At 47.5% G+C, this 19,809-nt stretch overlaps 1 protein-coding gene across 1 annotated transcript in view; it reads right to left on the reverse strand.

Moving 5' to 3' along the window:
* Positions 1-15,093: 15,093 nt before the first annotated feature.
* Positions 15,094-19,809, reverse strand: part of msi2b (musashi RNA-binding protein 2b) — a 12,912-nt gene continuing 8,196 nt past the window's right edge. The window contains exon 6 of the mRNA XM_078225912.1: positions 15,094-15,207. Within this exon, the coding sequence (XP_078082038.1) occupies positions 15,094-15,207 (114 nt within the window). The remainder of the gene's footprint in view (positions 15,208-19,809) is intronic.

Genomic DNA, 19,809 nt, shown 5'->3' on the forward strand with positions numbered 1-19,809 from the left:
CCAAACATGTCAGGTCAGAGAGAGGTCAAAGGGTCAGGATGTTTCAAGTTTGGATCTTAGAACGGAAGACTCTTACATTCCAAGAGCAGCCTTCATGACCTCAGGACCTTGCAAGGAGCTACAGTCAACACCTGAAGGGTACAACCGCCCGGGCAAACCTGGCCTAGTACGTCTGAATGGGTCGACATTAACTCCTCTGCCTTCAGTGCCCCAGAGTGGCATACAGGGTCAATCTCATTATTGTCGAAGCCAGCACAGGCGACCTTACAACCCAGAAGTCATAGAATAGAAACCCTACAGTGCAGACGGAGGCCATTCGGCCCATCGAGTCTGCACCGACCACAATCCCACCCAGGCCCTATCCCCGTAATCCCACATATTTACCCCGCTAATCCCTCTAACCTACGCATCCCGGGACACTAGGTGGCAATTTAACATGATCAAATGCACCTAACCCGACTGAAATGGCGGCCTTGGTGTCATGTGACCCCCCCTCCCCCCCAACCACCCGCCATTTTAAACACAAGGCGGCCATTCTGAATTACTGTTTCGGCAGATCTGGGGTTGGTGGGGGGGAACCTGCAGAGAAATGGGCAAGCCCGACCGTCGCCACCAAACCCTCGGCGCCGTCGATGGCACGGTGCGGCGGTCCGTCTCTCAACGTCACCTTGGCTCACACCTTCCTCTGCCTCCCCCCCCCCCCACCCCCACCCCACCCCACCCCACCTCACCCCACAAGCCCCGTCACCTCAGCTTCAAGTTCTAACAGTGGCGGCTTTTATTGCGCCGAGTTCTCAGTCAAACAGCTTTCAGGTCTTGGAAAATAAAATCACCGACACTTGCCCAATGAATTCGAAACTATTTCTAAGCAAGATGTGTAACAATCATCAGCTGTAAACTGCTGTACAATGAAAAATAAAAGTTTGAGCAAAAACAGAGCCATGCTACCTTAAAGTCCAAGCTACAAGACCAAATTAAAAAATAATAAACTGTATGGACTCCTCTTAAAGTGACGGAATTCAGTCACGAAAAAACCTTAACAAACCCAATGTTCTAGACGAGTGAGAACTAAAGTAAACCTTACTATATAGGCAGACACGTTAAAACATAGTTTTATTTCTTTAAAAATATTTGTGCAGTGGGCCACTGGGACTGTGGTTTATGTATATAAACATTAAAACTTAGCACACAATCACTTTTTTTTATTATCAATTTCATCTGAGCTTTTAAAAAAATATGGATTCTTTTCTTAATAAAATCATTTTCATAATTATAGCTTGTGTCCCTCTTAAAAATAATAAAAATCCAGTTTTTGCATATCTAGCGTTAGCATTTAAGGTAGTATGGCAACCCCTTTTTAAGAGACAAGGGTGGGGGAATCCACTTAATGCCTTTTTTTCACTTCCCAGAATCAAAATGTCATGAAAGCTTTGGTTAGTCGAAACCACATCAGATCAACGGAATTGCCCCAACATTAGAATGGTTAGTAATTACCTTCTTGTTTTTTTTTTTAAATTATTAATTATTAAATACAGGAAATCCTATCCTTACTGGTCCTAGATCTCATTTAAACTACATCTAATAACTTGAATTCCTTTAAAAAATCTTTTTTTTTTTTTAAACTTTTTTTCTTGTTGAAGTTACGGCAACATCTACGACTAAATACTCAAGATTTATTTATTGGAGAGAGAATTATCTCGTCTTAAAAATCACTAGGCATAAGCAACAAAGACAGCACACTCCCAAGACGATAGCAACTGTACACACTAGCAAAAAATACATCAATGTCTAAGGATGAACCAGGGGGCAGAGGGGTGATGTGGGAATTTATCTCCGTGGTGTGAAAGGAACAGGGGGTGAAATAAAACAAACTAGGAAATACAGTACAGAATTATCAATAACCCCCCCAAAAATATATATGTATATATATATATATATTTAGCAATACAAATGTTCCCTGATTACAATCAGATCTTAGGGAACTATTGGTTTTTTTTCTTTTCCCAAGAACAACTTTCATCTTCTTTGAAACGTGTGTTAATTATTTTACTTTCCCTCCTTGATCAAATCTTTTCTCACTTATAAAAATCTCGGAGCTTCTAGCATTTTCCTAACCAGTTGTTTCGAAGGCAAAAAAAAATAAATCAGGGACTTTAAAAAAACAGAACAGATGCGTTTTTAGTTTTTCGCTTTTTCGTTTAAAAAAAAAACGACCCTGACAGGGATCCCACTGTCGTATAATGTCCTCGTATATGTGGCTGCCTCTAAAAAAGTTACCTGCTTCTGTCTATCAGCCAGGCCGTATGTACGTTAATCTCTGTTAGCTACACAAAAAAAAATAGAACAGTAATAATCCAAGAGTTACAGCAGCTACCCTTTTCCTTGTCCATCGGTGTGTTAACAAAGGGTCTAATAGTACCAGATCCCGCATATCAAAAGGATTGCTGCTATTTTTTTCTTAATAACAAAGGACTTGTTGCTTTGTCTCACAGTAAACTTAACAACCTGCAACCCTCTCACTTCATGATACCACCTAATAAGATGTCATTTCTACTGGCTGTCGCAGCCCTAACTTGTCTCAATTTAATTTTAAAAATAAAAGACAAATGTAACAAAAAAAAAGAAATCAGACTATCCTTCATACATCTCTCCCCCGTGTCTAAGGGGGATCCAGGACCATAATAAAAACAAAATGGCAAATAATTAACATGTGCAAATAGGACTTGTCAGTTTCTCTCTACCAATCACAGTGCAACGATTTTCTGTTTTTTTTTAAAATGTTATTTTAATTATCTTTAAGTCTACAATAAATTAATCTTTAGAATGCTTCTATGCTGAAACCAATACAGCACTGAGGTATTCGTGAAAGCTTTCTTTTCTTTTGCTCTCTAATTCAGTAATACAGAGTAAAATGGGTTAAGAGGCTTGAGTGAGTTTCGTTTCATTTTGTTTTGTACTGCCATCCTATAATGTGTCTAAACAGGCAATAGAGTGACTGACACGGCGCTCATCTAACAGATTAAGGAGAGGAAAGCGAATGGTTGTAAAATGACAATAATTAGCTACGGTTGATTATGAGGCGGGGAGCTAGAACTCCTAGCCAGTTTGTTTTTACAGACAAGATTCAATTTAATTCATTTAAAAATTCATTTGGACTATTTCTTCACTCTACGAAGTGAAAAATATTATTTTTCTTTTCATTTACGGCGTGAATTCTTCGATTTGCGTGTTTTTTTTTTTAAAAAAGAGAGAATAAAAGCATGATTGAGACGACCCTAGACCGACAATATTTGTCTCGAGCTGTCCGCAGGGGGCTTGAAATCGACTAGAAATTAACGTACTGGTAATGACACGAGTACAGTCAATAATTCCACCAAAGTCATCTACACAGCAAGTTGAACAGTGTTACACTAGCTTCATTATAGTGCGGCGCAGGCAACCAAACTTGGCAAGGTTGCCAACTCGCATCCGAGTTGAGATAATCCTCACTTCGCCCAAGTGTGCCACCACCCCAGAGCAGCACCATAAGCAACAAAAATAAAACCCCAAAAACATTTGTACTCCTTTCTCTCTCTCTTTCTTTCTCTCTCTTTCTTTCTTAATCTCAATCACTCTCTTTGAATAGAATATACGCAGCCACTTGGAATTGTTATTTACATAATTTCAGACTTCACAACTTCTACAAGATAATAAAACACCTTTATACTATAATCACCGCTTCAAAAAGGGACGAGCCGAAAGAAAAAAAAAACTAAACACAAACCTGTGAAAACAGTACACGTAGAAAAAGGACTTGGAAAAGAAATCTCACAGTCCTGACCTTATTGCCATAAAGTGGAGCTGAACAAGATACAAGTCGCAGGACAAAAAAATAGATTTATTTCTGATTGTTAATCAGGCTACTTCTCTGTTCCTTCTAGATGACAACATTTAAAGCAGAACTGACACACCCACCCACCCCCCCCCCCCTCCTCTCCCTCCCCATTGCCCCTTCCACCCCCCCCCCCCCCGCCCCCCCCAAGTTTCCCTGGCTCTAGGTGATGACCGCCCCACAGGGAGATGACACTTGTGCTAGAATATTCCGCCGTCTCCCTTTTTGTCGGTGTTCACGTTGGTTCTGTCATTTACCTGAGCCTCTGCCTCACCTCCAACACCCCCCCCCCCCTCCCTCCCACCACCCCCCAACCCACCCCACTAAACTTCTTCATAAACTCTGGGAGGAAGGCTCTTGAAGAAATAAAAGAGGGTCCTTTCCCAGCCAAGTTGACACACGCTCACACACATAAAAGTTTGAAGAGATTACATTGCAGGATTAATGATGTCAGAAATATTATACACAGTCTAAGAACTACCTCACTATCCATAACACAAAAAAAGCAAGGGGGAAAAAAATATACCGGTGATTCAAAATAAATTTCAAAATAAATCAAGAAACACTAAAAAGACTATTATTATTAATCATTTAAAATGCCATTTTCTTTTTACCCTAAGATTATAATACAGTAGACCACTGAGATGATGCAATTTAATTTTTCGTGTTTTAAAAAAAGAATCAGTCTGTCCTCAGAGTGCCACCTCCAGTTTTTTTCTCTTCGCTCAGCTGACGGTTTTAGTGCTCTTTCCCTGTGTGTGTGTGTGTGGGTGTGTGTCTGTGTGTGTGTGGGTGTGTGTCTGGGTGTGTGTTTCTCCATTCCAACTCTCCTCTTCGCTCTGATGACATCACCTGAATCTGGGACCAGTCAGAAAGTTCGGCCAGTCTTGCGTGGAGCTCCTGATAAACTCTGCAGGGGGAGAGGGGGAGGGGGAAAGGGGGGAGACGGGGGAAAGGGGGGAGAAGGGGGAGAGGGGGGGAAAGGGGGAGAGGGGGGGAACGGGGGAGAGGGGGGAGAGGGGGGAAAGAGGAAGGGGGAGAGGGGGGAAAGAGGAAGGGGGAAAGGGGGGAGAAGGGGAAAGGGGAGAGGGGGAAAGGGGGAGAGGGAGAAAGGAGAGGGGGAAAGGGATGGAGAGGGGGAAAGGAGGAGAGGGGGAAAGGGGGAGAGGGAAGGGGGGAAAGGGGGAGAGGGAAGGGAGAAGGGGAGAGGGAAGGGGGAAAGGGGGAGAGGGGGAAAGGTGGGAGAGGGCGGAGAGGGGGAGTTAGGGGGGAGAGGGGAGTTAGGGGGAGAGGGGAGTTAGGGGGGAGAGGGGAGTTAGGGGGGAGTGGGGGAAGGGGGAGTTGGAAAGAAGAGGGAGGAGTTGGGGGAGGAGGGGGGAGTTGGGGTAAGAATGGGGAGTTGAGGGGAGGAGGGGGGAGTTAGGAGGAGGAGGGGTGTTTAGTGGGAGGAGGGGAGAGTTGGGGAAGGAGGGGGAGTTGGGGGGAGGAGGGGGAGTTGGGGGGAGGAGGGGGGAGTTGAGGGGAGAGTTGGGGGGATGAGGGGGGGTTCAGAGAGAGAAGAGCAGAATAAGTTTAACTCACATCGCTGATCATCGTCGAGTTGCTACCTATATAACAGCAAAGAGAAATGCCAGGGATGTAAACTACAAAGAAAAAGAGGCTAAAACACGACTGAGAATGCAGGAGAATTAGGAAGGAAGGACACACGGTAGTTTACACAACAGGAAGGAATGTTTCAAGAGTAAACTGAGAGAGGGGAAGTGAACATTGTCCAAGTGCAAACCCAGATGGACTTGGGGAACCTAATATTTGGTCTCCCAACTGATAAGAAGACCATAGCCAGATGAGCTATCGGGCTGGTCCCTCTCACTATGGTTCCACTTGGAGCCAGTAAACCGCTAAATACTAGGAGACACCCAGGAATCAGTGTTCAAAGTGGCATCAGTTGCCCCAGAGGCAATGTGGCAAAACTACTATTCTGTACTTATCTCACCCATTGCTGGAGCCACTTCATTCCCTTCCCATTGTCCCCGGCGATATTTAGACAATATTCTCTGTTAGTGATCAGCTGCTAATCGACACACACATCAGGCCCTGTGCCGTCTTCTTGCAACTTACTCAACACCACTGCCCAACGGTATTTCACGCAGATAGTCGCAGGTCTGAACTCCTGCAAGATACCACACTCACACCTATCCTCCTTCCCCCTTTGACATCTCTTGTTTGCTGATCCAATGTAATCCCTCGCCCCAGAAGGAAGAGGGGTTAATAAAACCTGGGAAATGACTGGTCCTGGTCTAAACTGGAATTCCATTTTAAGGCTCGCAAGCCCAGGGCGGACCAGCACTCTCATCCATTCTCAAATGTCACTGGATCATTCCCGCTCATTGGCCTCAGGGTCTGGAATGTTCCAGATGGCATGAAGAGTTTTAAAAAGTAGCAAATGGCCAAAGTTAGGGACCGGATAACTTGCCAAATGTTGTACTTTCATTACTCAAATGGCTTCACATTTTTAACCTATTAGTTCCTATGTGTTCCTAATACATTATCATTTACACAAAGCCCGTCAGGAATCTCAATTGGAGATGAGTTTAATTTGTTTCCTCCCCTCTATATAAAAACAATTTAATCATAGAAACACAGAAGGAGGACATTCAGCCCATCGGGTCTGCACTGACTCTCTGGAAGAGATCCTACCCAGGCCCCACCCCAGCCCCGTGACCCCTGCACATTTATCCCACGAATCCACCTAACCTGCACATCTTTGGACACTAAGGGGCAATTTAGCATGGCCAATACACCTAACCTACACATCTTTGGACACTAAGAGGCAATTTACCATGGCCAATCCACCTAATCTACACATCTTTGGACACTAAGGGGCGATTTGTCCGACTAAGTCACGTAACCTACATATCTTTGGACACTAAGGGGCAATTTACCATGGCCAATCCACCTAACCTACACATCTTTGGGCATTAAGGGGCAATTTACCATAGCCAATCCACCTAACCTACACATCTTTGGACACTAAGATGCAATTTACCATGGCCAATCAAACTAACCTGCACATCTTTGGAGTGTGGGAGGAAACCGAAGCACTCGGAGGAAACCCACGCAGACATGGGGAGAACGTGCAAACTCCACACAGACAGTGACTCAAGCCGGGAATCGAACTCGGAGCTCTGGCGCTGTGAGGCAGCAGTGCTAACCATTGTGCCGCCCTAATCAAAGATCTTTGAACCGAGGTGAGATCGGGTAACACGAGTGTACGAACATATTTGGCTTTGTTTTAATCTTTGGGCCAACTGAGTTTCTTGGCTGCCTGCAGTGGTGGATCCCTGCAGCACACACCTCAGGTGCTCCCAGCATTCAGACCGCATGGACTTGATGATTGGCGATTGTTAGAATGTACCTGGTGACAACTTTGTATCGGACGTAATGTGACCAATGGTAACAAGATGCAAGGGTCAGCTGACCCTGTAAACCATGGAACCAATGAGGTGATGGTCAGCTGACCAGCTGACTCATTAGAAATAAGAACCTGTTGGGAATTGTGTAGAGCTTGGGTGAGGCCTCATGTTTAGAGTAATGAAGTTTCTTTATTAAACCCTTCCTTTGATTTATAAGATGGAGTAGGTTTTGTTATATTGTTATTGGCTGCATTTGAAGCGTTCCTTCTGAAGAAACAGCGATGGCTGTTGATTCTGGCTCATTTTACAGCCTTGGTGAATACCAACGCAAGGAGGTTAAGTGGGTCTCTTTAGAGTTGCAGAGTCGGCATCAATTCAGGGGATTACAAAAGTGGAGGACGAAGCTTTGTCAGTCCCAGCTTCGGATGGTCATGGGAGTATGTGGGAGATCCAGGAACACTCGACTGCAGCTGGTCTGAAAAATTCTTTCAGGGAGCATCGCTGGTGGGGGCAGCGTTTGTTGCCCATCCCTAATTGCCCTTGAACTGAGCAGTGCTAACCACTGTGCCAGGCAGTGCTGCCTCACAGCGCCAGGGACCCGGGTTCGATTCCCGGCTTGGGTCACTGTCTGTGTGGCGTTTGCACGTTCTCCCCGTGTCTGTGTGGGTTTCCTCCGGGTGCTCCGGTTTCCTCCCCCTGTCCAAAGATGTGCAGATGGATTGGCCATGCTAAAATTACCCTTTAGTGTCAAGGGGACTAGCTATGGTAGATGCATGGTGTTATGGGGATATGGCCTGGGTGGGACTGTGGTCAGTGCAGACTAGATGGGCCAAATGGCCTCCTTCTGCACTGCCAGATTCTATGAGTGGCTAATTTGGCTATTTCAGAGGGCAGTTGAGAGTCAACCACATTGCTGTGGCTCTGGAGTCACACGTAGGCCAGACCAGGTAAGGCTGGCAGATTTCCCTTCCCGAAAGGACATTAGTGAACCAGATGGGCTATTTTGATGACAGTTGATAGTTTCACAGTCACTGTTACTGAAACTAGCTTTATAATCCAGATTTTATTCACTGATTTTAAATTTCACCAGCTGCCCTGGTGGGATTTGAACCCGTGTCCCCTGGTTATGGGATTACCAGTCCAGTGACATTACCACCAGGGCACCATCTCCTCTCAACCTGTAGGTGGGCGTTGGGATCTCTTATGATACTTGCACCATCCTCCTCTGGCCAGTACAGGCAGAATCGCAGATTCCTCCTACATAGGAGGAGCATATTCACAGGAAGGAGATGATCGCAGGAGGGAAATGGCTGCTACACAGGAATTAAGGAGAACAGAATAAATGTGTCCACTAAATTGGCTTTACCAGCAGGAGAGGACAGTACAGCCACAGAGGAAGCAAAGCTAGCATCATAACTGGCAAGCCAGAAGGGCAGACACTTAAGTCGTGTTAACAAGCAAGCCTAAACCAGGAGACTGAAGGATATCTCGCTGAACACTTATTGAGTCTAGGCAGTGGTGGGATGTGTGCTGAATGAAGATGGCCACTGAATGAGAAACGTGATTAAGGAGTGAGAGCAGTAACTCTGGACACTTAGTGGGCCAGGACATAAAGTAGGGACGAAATGAACCTGGAAATTAATGATCAGGACACCAGAAGGAAAGCCCAATGAACTGGGAGGGTCGGGGTCAGGACAACAACTAACTCCTTTGGGAAACGATAAAGGTATTTAAAACTTCCCAAGAACTATTCTAGAGTGGCACAGTGGTTAGCACTGCTGCCTCACAGAGCCAGGGACCCGGATTTGATTCGTGGCTTGGGTCACTGTCTGTGTGGAGTTTGCACGTTCTCCCCGTGTCTGCGTGGGTTTCCTCCGGGTGCTCCGGTTTCCTCCCACAGTCCAAACCTGTGTAGGTTAGGTTGATTGGCCATGCTAAATTGCCCCTTAGCGTCCCAGGATGCGTAGGTTAGAGGGATTAGCAGGGTAAATATGGGGGGTTGCGGGGATTGGGCGTGGGTGGGATTGTTGTCGGTGCAGGCTCGATGGGCCGAATGGCCTCCTTCTGCACTGTAGAATTCTAGGATGGGGAATAGAAGCAGTTGCTCATGATCACATGGACATTGGGAAGTCGAGAAGGGAAATGGTTGGCTTCCGATCACTTTGTTGTGGGGGCAGGGAAGGCAGTCTCGCTGAGGCGTGTGGGGACAATCCTCCTGTCCTCTCTCGTACTACCTCCGGCACATCACCAAGTCTAGAAGCTGGGCAGGCGTCGCCTTGCTGTCATCACTCACTGATGGAACATACTGGAAGGGCAGATTCACATAAACTGGGGTTCAGGAACTTGATGGCCCATTGCTTGGCTTTCCATCAATTAATTCCCAATCGTTTGCCGCACGATTGAGCTGGGAGCAGAGGCGTGTAGTGGCGTGCTCGAAAAATAGACCACTAGCGAGGAAAGCCTTTCCTCCTCACTCGCTCTTGTCCAACTTTTTCACGCCCTCACTCGTCTCCTGTCCCTCAGCGACCTGTCTCGGTGTCCATGACTCCCACCAACACAGCTCAAGGAGATGGACATCCCGCTAATTGGGAGTCATAACGGCACAGAAGGCGGCCATTCATCCCCTCAGTCCCATGCCAGCTCTCTGTGAAGTAATCCCCTCAGTCCCATTCCCCCGCTCTATCCGTGTCATCCAAGTGCTTGTCCAATGTAAGCTTAAGTTTATTTATTAATGTCACAAGTAGGCTTACATTAACACTGCAATGAAGGTACTGTGAAAATCCCCTCTCCGCCACACTCCGGCGCCTGTTCAGGTACACTGTGGGAGAATTTAGCGTGGCCAATGCACCTAATCAGCACGTCTTTCGGACTGTGGGAGGAAACCGGAGCACCCGGAGGAAACCCACGCAGACACGGGGAGAATGTGCAAACTCCACACAGACAGTGACCCGAGCCGGGAATCGAACCCGAGGTCCGTGCACTGTGAGGCAGCAGTGCCAACCACTGTGCCACCGCGCCGCCCTATTTCTTGTTGAAATCACTGACTGAGGGGGTCAGAACGGGAGACTTCCTTCAAAGGACAACACCTGTGGGGAGGAATACGTTGATTAGTTAACCCTGAAAACGGGTGCTGGTGGAAACTTCTTCCCACTCTTCAGTTGTAGTGCAGCCATCCCTCACCCTGGATGAGGTCTCTTGATGCAGAACTGGCCTCCACTTCCCACCATCCCAACCAGTTTTATCTTTTTTTTCCAATCTTATTTGTGCTACCCCCATTAAAGTTTCCTCTCTTGATCCTACTCCTCAATAACTTCCTCCTGTCACTCACTCACACAAAGCCATGGAATTCCAAACCTCCCTCCATCTTCTCATCCTCCCTCAGACTTTAAAAACCCAACCTTTACCTCGCCTGGTCGCTATTTCTGATCTTCCTTTCTACTCTATCGAGTTTGGTGATGTCTTTGAACCTTTGGTGATGACCTTTCACCTCGGCAGTGTCCTTTTGACCTTGGTAACGCCTCTCCATTACCAACATGACCAAGGGAAGACAATCAGGGCTTTCTTGATCTCAGTGTACGCCACTGGCGCCCCCATCCCCAGTCACCTGAGGAAGTCCCAACACCTCTCTACGGATCCCAAAAAACACACTTCTTTTTCCCCATAACAAAAATTACATTTATGCCGGTTATGCCAAACTAAGAAAAAAAAATCGGAGAAAACAGATAGAGAGAACGAGGAAAGGAAGAATATGATAACGAGTTTCACAACTGAAGGACACCGTGAAACACTTTACAGCCAACGATGTACATTTAAAATCCAGAGGCACAGGCTAACAGACTGGGGTCAAAGGGTCAAGTCTCACCAAAGCAGTTGGGTGTAATCTGAATTCAATTAATTAATCAGAATGGGCAAACTTGTCTGAGGAACAAACTCTCGGCCAAGATCAGGCGCAATGACTTTTCTTGTCAACTTGGATCTTGTATGTCTCTCTTGTGGGGATCATGAATTGGATTCCATTCACTTATACATACAATCCCGGCAGTGCAGGAGGAGGCCATTCGGCCCATCGGGTCTGCACCGACCACAATCCCACCCAGGCCCAATCCCCATAACCCCACATATTTACCCTGCTAATTCTCCCTGACACTAGGGTCAATTTAGCATGGCCAATCCACCTAACCTGCACATCTTTGGACCATGGGAGGAAACCGGAACACCCGGAGGAAACCCATGCAGACACGGGGAGAACGTGCAGACTCCTCACAGACAGTGGCTGGAGCCGGGAATTGAGCCCGGGTCCCTGGCGCTGCGACGCAGCAGTGCTAACCACCGTGCCGCCCATTTGAATTGGGGTTTTTTTTTGCAGCAAGCAAGGGGATGGATTATAGGCTTGCTACTGTTCAGTCTGAGCACTGGCTTTGTAACTTTAAAAATAAAGTAAATGAACGGCGCTATATAAATGCAAGTCTTTCTCTCCCCCCCCCCCCCCCCAACCTTCTTTCAGAGAGCAAACAACTCAGGGCCCTTTCTGTCCAGGTGCTTCTCAGGCGCCCGGGTACCAGAGAGCACCGCTCCGCCATATCACCCGTGGCCGACACGGGGTCTCTCTCTCTCTCTCTCTGGGGTACATCTTAAGCAGTAGAAGAGTGATGATTAGATACAGGAGGAGTGTAGGAGAGGATGGAAATGCGTGTGTCAACAGGGGGTTAGCTACCTTAGGGAAAGCAAGGAAAGAAAATGGGATGGAATATATAATTGTAATATATATATATATATATAATTTGTAATACCTCAAACCTGAGATGGCAACCAACCAAACACCTGTTTGCTTTCAATGGTATCCGTTTGTGAATGCCGTCGCAATCAAGGGTCCCTAAAATCGTACAGTTATTAGGTCCGTCAGTACTCAATGCACATTCAAACAAGGAAACATTGCTCTTTTCATTAAAACAGAAACTTGCAAACACCAAGAGACTGATGGTTTCGCTACAGGAAGTGAGTGACCTTGCGCTGGGTCAGTTAAGAGGTGGGCTTCTCGAAATCATCTTCCGCCTAACTGAAAATAACTCGGCAGGTTTCAGAGGAATGAGGAGGAACCTTCGCAGAAGCTCGAAGAATCTACATGGGTTGGTAAATTCCAGCGATCCAGTGCGCGAGGGTTCATATTCCCCCCCGCCCCCCCCCCCACCCGGCTTTAATTTTACCCGTTTCCCTCTGACCCATCCGGCCCTTTTCTTCAGGAAGGGGGTAATTCTAATTCGAACTCTAGAGCAACTCATCACCTGAGGTAACCGTTATCAATAACACCTTCCGCCCTCTTCATTCACCGCTCCCCTGCCCGTCTAGAGCGAGGAAGCTGCAGCTGCATCATATATTCCTTACAGACAGTTACCCTCAGTAATCAGGGTGAGTAACCGTTACAATGTTAGTTTGGAAATAGACATCTATTTAAGAGCCAGTACATCACCAGATAAATCGATGTATAGGGACCTGCGCCTCTTGTATACTCGGGTCCTGCGCCTCTTGTATATTAAGGACCTGCATCTCTGTTTATTCAGGACCTGTCCCCGTGTATATTCAGGACTGCCCCTGTGTGTGTCAGGGACCTGCACCCGTGTATATTTGGGACATGCACTCGGGTATATTTGGGGCCTGCAGCCATGTATATTTGGGACCTGCATCTCTGTTTATTTGGGACCTGCACCCGTGTATATTCGGGACTGCACCTCTGTATCCTGGGGACCTGCACCGTTGTATATTAGAAACCTTCACCTGTGTAATAAGGACCTGCCCCCGTGTATATTAGGGACCCGCACCTCTTTAAATGAGGAACCTAAGCCTCCGTATCTTAGGTACCCGCATCTCTATATTAGGGACCTGCACCCGGGATTTTAGGGACCTGCACCTGTGTATATTCAGGACCTGCATTTCTTGCGTATTGGGGACCTGAAGCTCTGTTTAAGAATGTTAATAAAAGCAACGAATATATAACACACAAATCATGTTTTGAAGCTGACATATATAAATATATCGATCGGAAACATGGCAGATTGCAGTCTGGGCCAGGAGCGTTTTGTATTCAAATTGATTGCTTCTTCATTGCATCACCGTTTAGACAGGCTGTCAATCCCACACCCTGCTTTCTATCCCCCCCCCCCCCCCCCCAGTCTGTATACCCAGGAACTGTTGGCAAGTGGGAATTTTCAGAATGGAGTGACTCATTCTTCAGCCGACACCTTTAGGCCTGGTCGTTAGGAAGGGGCCCCCTAGGAAGGGGAGGGGGTTGTGGTGAACATGACCTCTGGGCTTTCTGGATGAGGTGCTGATGATGGGCAAAGCTTACTGCTGCATTCTCTGCTCCTCCCTGTCCATCCGGAGAGGCCGGGATCTCACATGGGAGCCGGCTGACAATTCCCCTCCAATATGGCGGCCAGGAGGTCCACCCCTTGTAGACAATAAGTCCGGGCCATTTCATGGAGCCATCAGTCCAGGACTAGGGGGTCATTGTTTAAGGATAAGGGGTAAACCTTTTAGAACTGAGGTGAGGAGAAATTTCTTCACCCAGAGGGTGGTGGATGTGTGGAATTCACTACCACAGAGTGTAGTTGAGGCCAAAACATTGTCTGATTTCAAGATAAAATTAGATATAGCTCTTGGGACTAAAGGGATCAAGGGATATGGCGGGGGGAAGGGGGGATCAGGATATTGAATTCGATGATCAGCCATGATCATAATGAATGGCGGAGCAGGCTCGAAGGGCCTACTCCTGCTTCTAGTTTCTATCGCTCCTTTCCCCCATTCCCACACTCACTCACTCTGCGCTGTTCCCCAGCAGAGATCTGGACAGTGAGCAGAGAATGGAGCTCAGCATTCCGAGGTCATTGTTGGCTAAGGGCAGTGGATTGGAGACGGGTGATTTGCCCGCTCCGCAGGGGGCGAGTGTCCAATCGGGCAGTATCTGTCGCCCAGCCAGGCTGCAATAAAGCTCAAAATGCTTTCATGTTCTAGTTCACCATTGGGCAACAGCTGGTGAGGGTGAAAATCAACCTCTGGCTTGGCAAAGGGAGAGCAAAGCAAAACTGCCCATTACTTTGTGGGTGGGTGGGGATTCTGTAATAACAAGGTGTGGAGGCGGGAGTTGGGGGGGGGGGGGGGGGGGGGGGAGTGGGGGTGGTGGGGTGGGGTGGGGGGAGGGAAGCGATATCTCAGCCCCGAGAGGTACCACAAAGTTCAGAATTTAAAAATCGTGGATCCGGATAGGTGGGATACAAGTCGACAGAGCGCTTGACTCATATCCCACCCTCTTGTTATTTCAACGTTATGTTTTAACACGGGGCAGGATGGATGGGCTAAGGCCCACTTGGAAAACAGGGAGAGGAATTTCAAGGCTGGAATTTCCCGGGGGGATTTTCCAGCGGCATTTTCCCAGTCCTGCTGCAGCGAACGGAGAGTCGGCCGGTCGCCAGGTTCTCCGTCTCCGCCGCGACGGGACCGTGAGGCGAACGGGCGGTAAGATCATGTCCGCCGCGTCGCACATCGGTGCACCACTGTTATGTGGTCGGGGGGGGAGGGGGGGGGGGGGGGGGGGGGGGGGTCATGGCATCCATACGACCCCAGTGTGCGATGTGCTAGGGGGTTTTGCAAAGTTACCTTACCAGGACTGACAGCCTCTCCTTGGGATTCATATGGGTTCATGCCAACACATCAAATATTGGAGCACAGCATTGTGACACAAACACATACAGTTAGAGAGGCAGGTTTCAACTCCAAAGCTACAGCATTTCATTTCATTGGTCTATATTGGCTGGATCAGAATTCGGTCGAATGGTCCGATGGTCTCCAGAGTTTAGAGGAGTTAAGAGATGACCTCACTGATAACACCCCTGGAGGGCTTGACATTGGGTAGGTGTTGTTCCCCTTTGCCTGGAGAGTTGAGAACTCGGGGTCATTTAGAACTGGGATAAGGGGAGTTGTTGTCCAGGTGGAGTGTTGTAAACCTTTGGCACTCTCAGAGAGCTGTGGCATCTCAGTCGCTGAGTACAGGCAAGACTGAGATCGATGAGATTTTTGGTCACTCAGGGACATGAGGATTGAGACAGAAATTTGTGTGAGGGTAGAAGATCAGGCATGGTCTCATCGAAGGATAGAGCAGGATCGATGCTCTTGTTCTTATTAGCAGCAGTGAAAATAATGCTAAAATAAACCTCAATGCTCAACAGGGGGGCTGCAGAAGGACTTGGACAGGTTAGGAGAGTGGGCAAAAAAGTGGCAGATGGAATACAAAGTGGAAAAGTGTGAGGTTGGAAGGAGGAATGGAGGCATAGACTATTTTCTGAATGCTTAGGAAATCAGAAGCACAAAGGGACTTGGGAGTCATTGTTCAAAATTCTCTTAAGGTTAACGTGCAGGTTCAGTCGGCAGTTAGGAAGGCAAATGCAATGTTAGCATTCATGTCGAGAGGGCTAGAATACATCCACATCATGACTAGAATACAAGAGCAGGGATGTACTTCTGAGGCTGTATAAGGCTCTGGTCAGACCCCATTTGGAGTATTGTGAGCAGTTTTGAGCCCCACATCTAAGGAAGGGTGTGCTGGCCTTGGAAAGGGTCCAGAGGAGGTTCACAAGAATGATCCCTGGAATGAAGAGCTTGTCATATGAGGAACGGTTGAGGACTCTGCGTCTTGTACTCATTGGAGTTTAGAAGGATGAGGGGGGGATCTTATTGAAACTTACAGGATACTGCGAGGCCTGGATAGAGTGGACGTGGAGAGGATGTTACCACCAGTGGGGAAAACTAGAACCAGAGGACACAATCTCAGGCTAAAAATCCTTTAAAACAGAGATGAGGAGGAATTTCTTCAGCCAGAGAGTGGTGAATCTGTGGAACTCTTTGCCTCAGAAGGCTGTGGAGGCCAGGTCATTGAGTGTCTTTAAGACAGAGATAGATAGGTTCTTGATTAATAAGAGGATCAGGGGTTGTGGGGAAAAGGCAGGAGAATGGGGATGAGAAAAATATCAGCCATGATTGAATGGCGGAGCAGACTCGATGGGCCGAGTGGCCTAATTCTGCTCCTATGTCTTATGACCATTCGCAGCATTTTCTGACAGTTCCAGGTCGGGCTACTTGTATGTAAACCTCAGGGAGATTCACTTTGAGTCTTAAGCTTTATTTTAAAGACAGTTTTGGTGGGGGGATGGAAGCAGAGAGGTTAGCTAATGGAGTGACAACTGAGCATTAATGTGTTGCCCGAGTAGACTTTGTTGTCTACTTACATGACGAAAGATGGTAACTTTTGGCTGCTGCCAGAGTAAGGGACACGAACTGGGGCAGGGAACCTCAACGTTTTGGCAGACGGTGACATTCAGGTGCTTCCTGAGAAGCCTGTTTCGGAAGGCCTTAGTTGGGTCGCCTGGGAAAGGAGGCCATCGCATGGGCCTGGGAGGATGGGGAGTGGCCACGATCCTTTGTTGTACTGACCAAAAAGTAGGAGCATTTCCACATTCGGTGGAAATACAGGAAAAAGTTTTAAAGTTTATTTATTAGTGTCACAAGTAGGCTTACGTTAACACTGCAATGAAGTTACTGTGAAGATCCCCTAGTCGCCACACTCCAGCGCCTGTTCGGGTACACTGAGGGAGAATTTACCATGACCAATCCACCTAACCAGCACGTCTTTTGGAATGTGGGAGGAAAACCGGAGCACCCGGGAGGAAACCCACGCAGACACGGGGAGAACGTGCAAACTCCACACAGGCAGTGACTCAAGCCGGGAATCGAACCCGGGTCCCTGGCGCTGTGAGGCAGCAGTGTGCCACCGTACTGCAGCGGCTGAAAGTTAAAGGGGTTAAAATCAGAGGTTTCAGTTTGTAAGGTGGGGGAGGGTTAAGGGCAGCGATCAGCACACAATGGAGCTTCAGGAAAAGGAAATGAACCAGGATTCGGGCCGAGGTAGAGTGAACGTGGAGAGGATGTTTCCACTAGTGGGAGAGACTAGAACTCGAGGGGACAACCTCACGGTAAAGGGACGCTCCTTTAAAACTGAGATGAGGAGGAATTTCTTCAGCCAGAGGATGGTGAATTGTGGAACTCACAGCCACAGAGAGCTGTGGAGGCCAGGTCATTGAGTATCTTTAAGACAGAGCTAGATAGGTTCTTGATCAATAAGGGAAGGGGGTCAAGGGTTACGGGGAGAAGGCAGGAGAATGGGGATGGAAATCATATCAGCCATGATTGAATGGCGGAGCAGACTCGATGGGCCGAATGGCCCAATTTTGCTGCTATATCTTATGGTCTTCTCACACACTCACTGGAAAGTGGATATGCGCAGTGCAGACACCAAGGGGAGCCTGGCCAACGTCCATGGCCAAACATGCAGGCGGGCAAGTAATGATTGTCGCTCAAGTCAGGTATCTCCCACCCAGTGGAGCCATACCCAACATGAGACACCATCTTCAGGAGAGGCGGAGAGGACACAGAAGGGGGTGGCAATAAATGCCAAAGGGAGGAATTAAAAAAACCCAGTCAAAACAGGATGAGTGGGCAGGAACAATTACTGGATGAAGGCAAAAACATCACAGCCTCCACAGACCAACGCAAACACTGTCCACTAGAATCATCAGTAAGGCAATCTTCCAGCCAGACATGCTGCACACAGTTATCAGATCATCCATTAAATTAGCCTTAAGGAAAATGCAACAAAAGCATTTCTGTCCCGTGCCAATCCAAACATTCCAAATTGCAGTAAATATTGTCGGGATCTGGCGTTTTAAAATTGGTGTTGGGGATTGTGGCAATTTCTGCACTTTTATATTTCTTTGAGAAAATTCCTACATCGCCATCTACGATGATATAATAGCTACAACTTGGTGGTAGCTATGAGACGACCTGAAGGTGGTCAAAGGTAGCTGTATCCCTACAGTGCAGAAGGAGGCCACTCGGCCCATCAAGTCTACACCAACCACAATCCCACCCAGGCCCTATTCCCATAACCCCTCACATTTACCCTGCTAATCCCCCCTGACACTAAGGGTCAATTTAGCGTGGCCAATCAACCTAACCTGCACATCTTTGGGATTGTGGGAGGAAACCCACGCAGACACGGGGAGAACGTGCAAACTCCACACAGACAGTGACCCGAGGCCGGAATCGAACTCGGGTCCCTGGTGCTGTGAGGCAGCAGCGCTAACCCACTGTGCCACCGTGCCGCCCCATATAGACAATTGCACTGCATATAAGTATGATCCTGGGGTTGGTGCCTAGTAATCCGTTCCTGGTTTCCCTGCAACTAATATGTTCAAGATCTCTGTCCTGTTGTGTGTAACACTTAACTATTCCCCGATCCTGTTGTATGTAACGTTTAAGGGTTTTCCCCCATCCCTGTTGCGTGCCATGTTAAATATTCCCCTGTCCCATGGAGTGTGAAATCTGGGGCGCCCTGTTGGCCCGCTGACACGGGTCGATCTCTCGCTCTCTGCTCTCGCGGGTTTCGATTTTCAGACAGAAATATTTTTGTTTCACTTTCTTTCAGCAGATAACGCTAACCATGCATTTAATAAAAAAAAAAAATAAAAAACTGCAAGTTAAACAGCAAACATTCAGTATTAATTATTAGAGTTACTGAACCTTCTGGAGTGTGACATTGTGATTCACCCACACTAGGATGATGTGCCCTAACTGTACCTCGAGGATTTTCTCTTAAATACCTGTACAGGATGCCTGTTTCTTGAATATGAAAATTATTACTGTTACATGGCTTAACAGCTGAAGGACAAAACGTACGTAATGGAACTTTTAAAATCCACACACACTGAAAATATATCGCTTACACTTTTTCTTTTCAAAATAGTGCAACATTCTCATTTCCCCCGCACCCCTCCCCTTTCCAAATGAACAATTTCTGTTAAAAGTTTATTTCTTTACACCAAATGAGAAATGAAAATGTAACAACATCAGCTGCTCAGGAGACACAGATCACACACTCCAGATGAAAACCAGCCCAACCTCTGACCTTGCTAGGCGCGGGACAGTCAATTCCCCCCCCCCCCCCCCGCCCAACCTCCCCGTGCGCTCCAACGGAGAGGGAAAGAAAAGTGAGTCGTGACGAGCGGTAAGTGGCAGGTACGGAAGGATAATCGGCAACAGAATCACCGTATCTAAGCAAGCTCGACAAATTGAGGTGGCCTTTTGCGGATATTTGGTGTTGGGGGGGTTTGTGTCTCTCTCTCTCTCTCATTCAGAGATCTTAGGGGGATTTCCCCGACACTAATGGTCTTACACTGGATTGTTACTCTCCAGTCTTCAATAGAGGGGCCATTAGCCCCATGACTCCAATACTGGGCCAGTCAGTGACACGGGCAGACGAGCTATGGCCGGGGAAGATATCTACTGAAGGGTAACGCCGTAGTCAGAGGTTGGGGTTGGGTTGTCTCTTCAGCTCTTTGGGTCTTTACGGTTTTTAGTTTCAGACCAAATGCTTGTGTTGGGCAAAGATGGAAAAGGGGAGTGCAGGGTGACAGAAGGGGA

This window comes from Mustelus asterias, chromosome 12 (assembly GCF_964213995.1).
Source record: "Mustelus asterias chromosome 12, sMusAst1.hap1.1, whole genome shotgun sequence".
Taxonomy (NCBI): domain Eukaryota; kingdom Metazoa; phylum Chordata; class Chondrichthyes; order Carcharhiniformes; family Triakidae; genus Mustelus; species Mustelus asterias.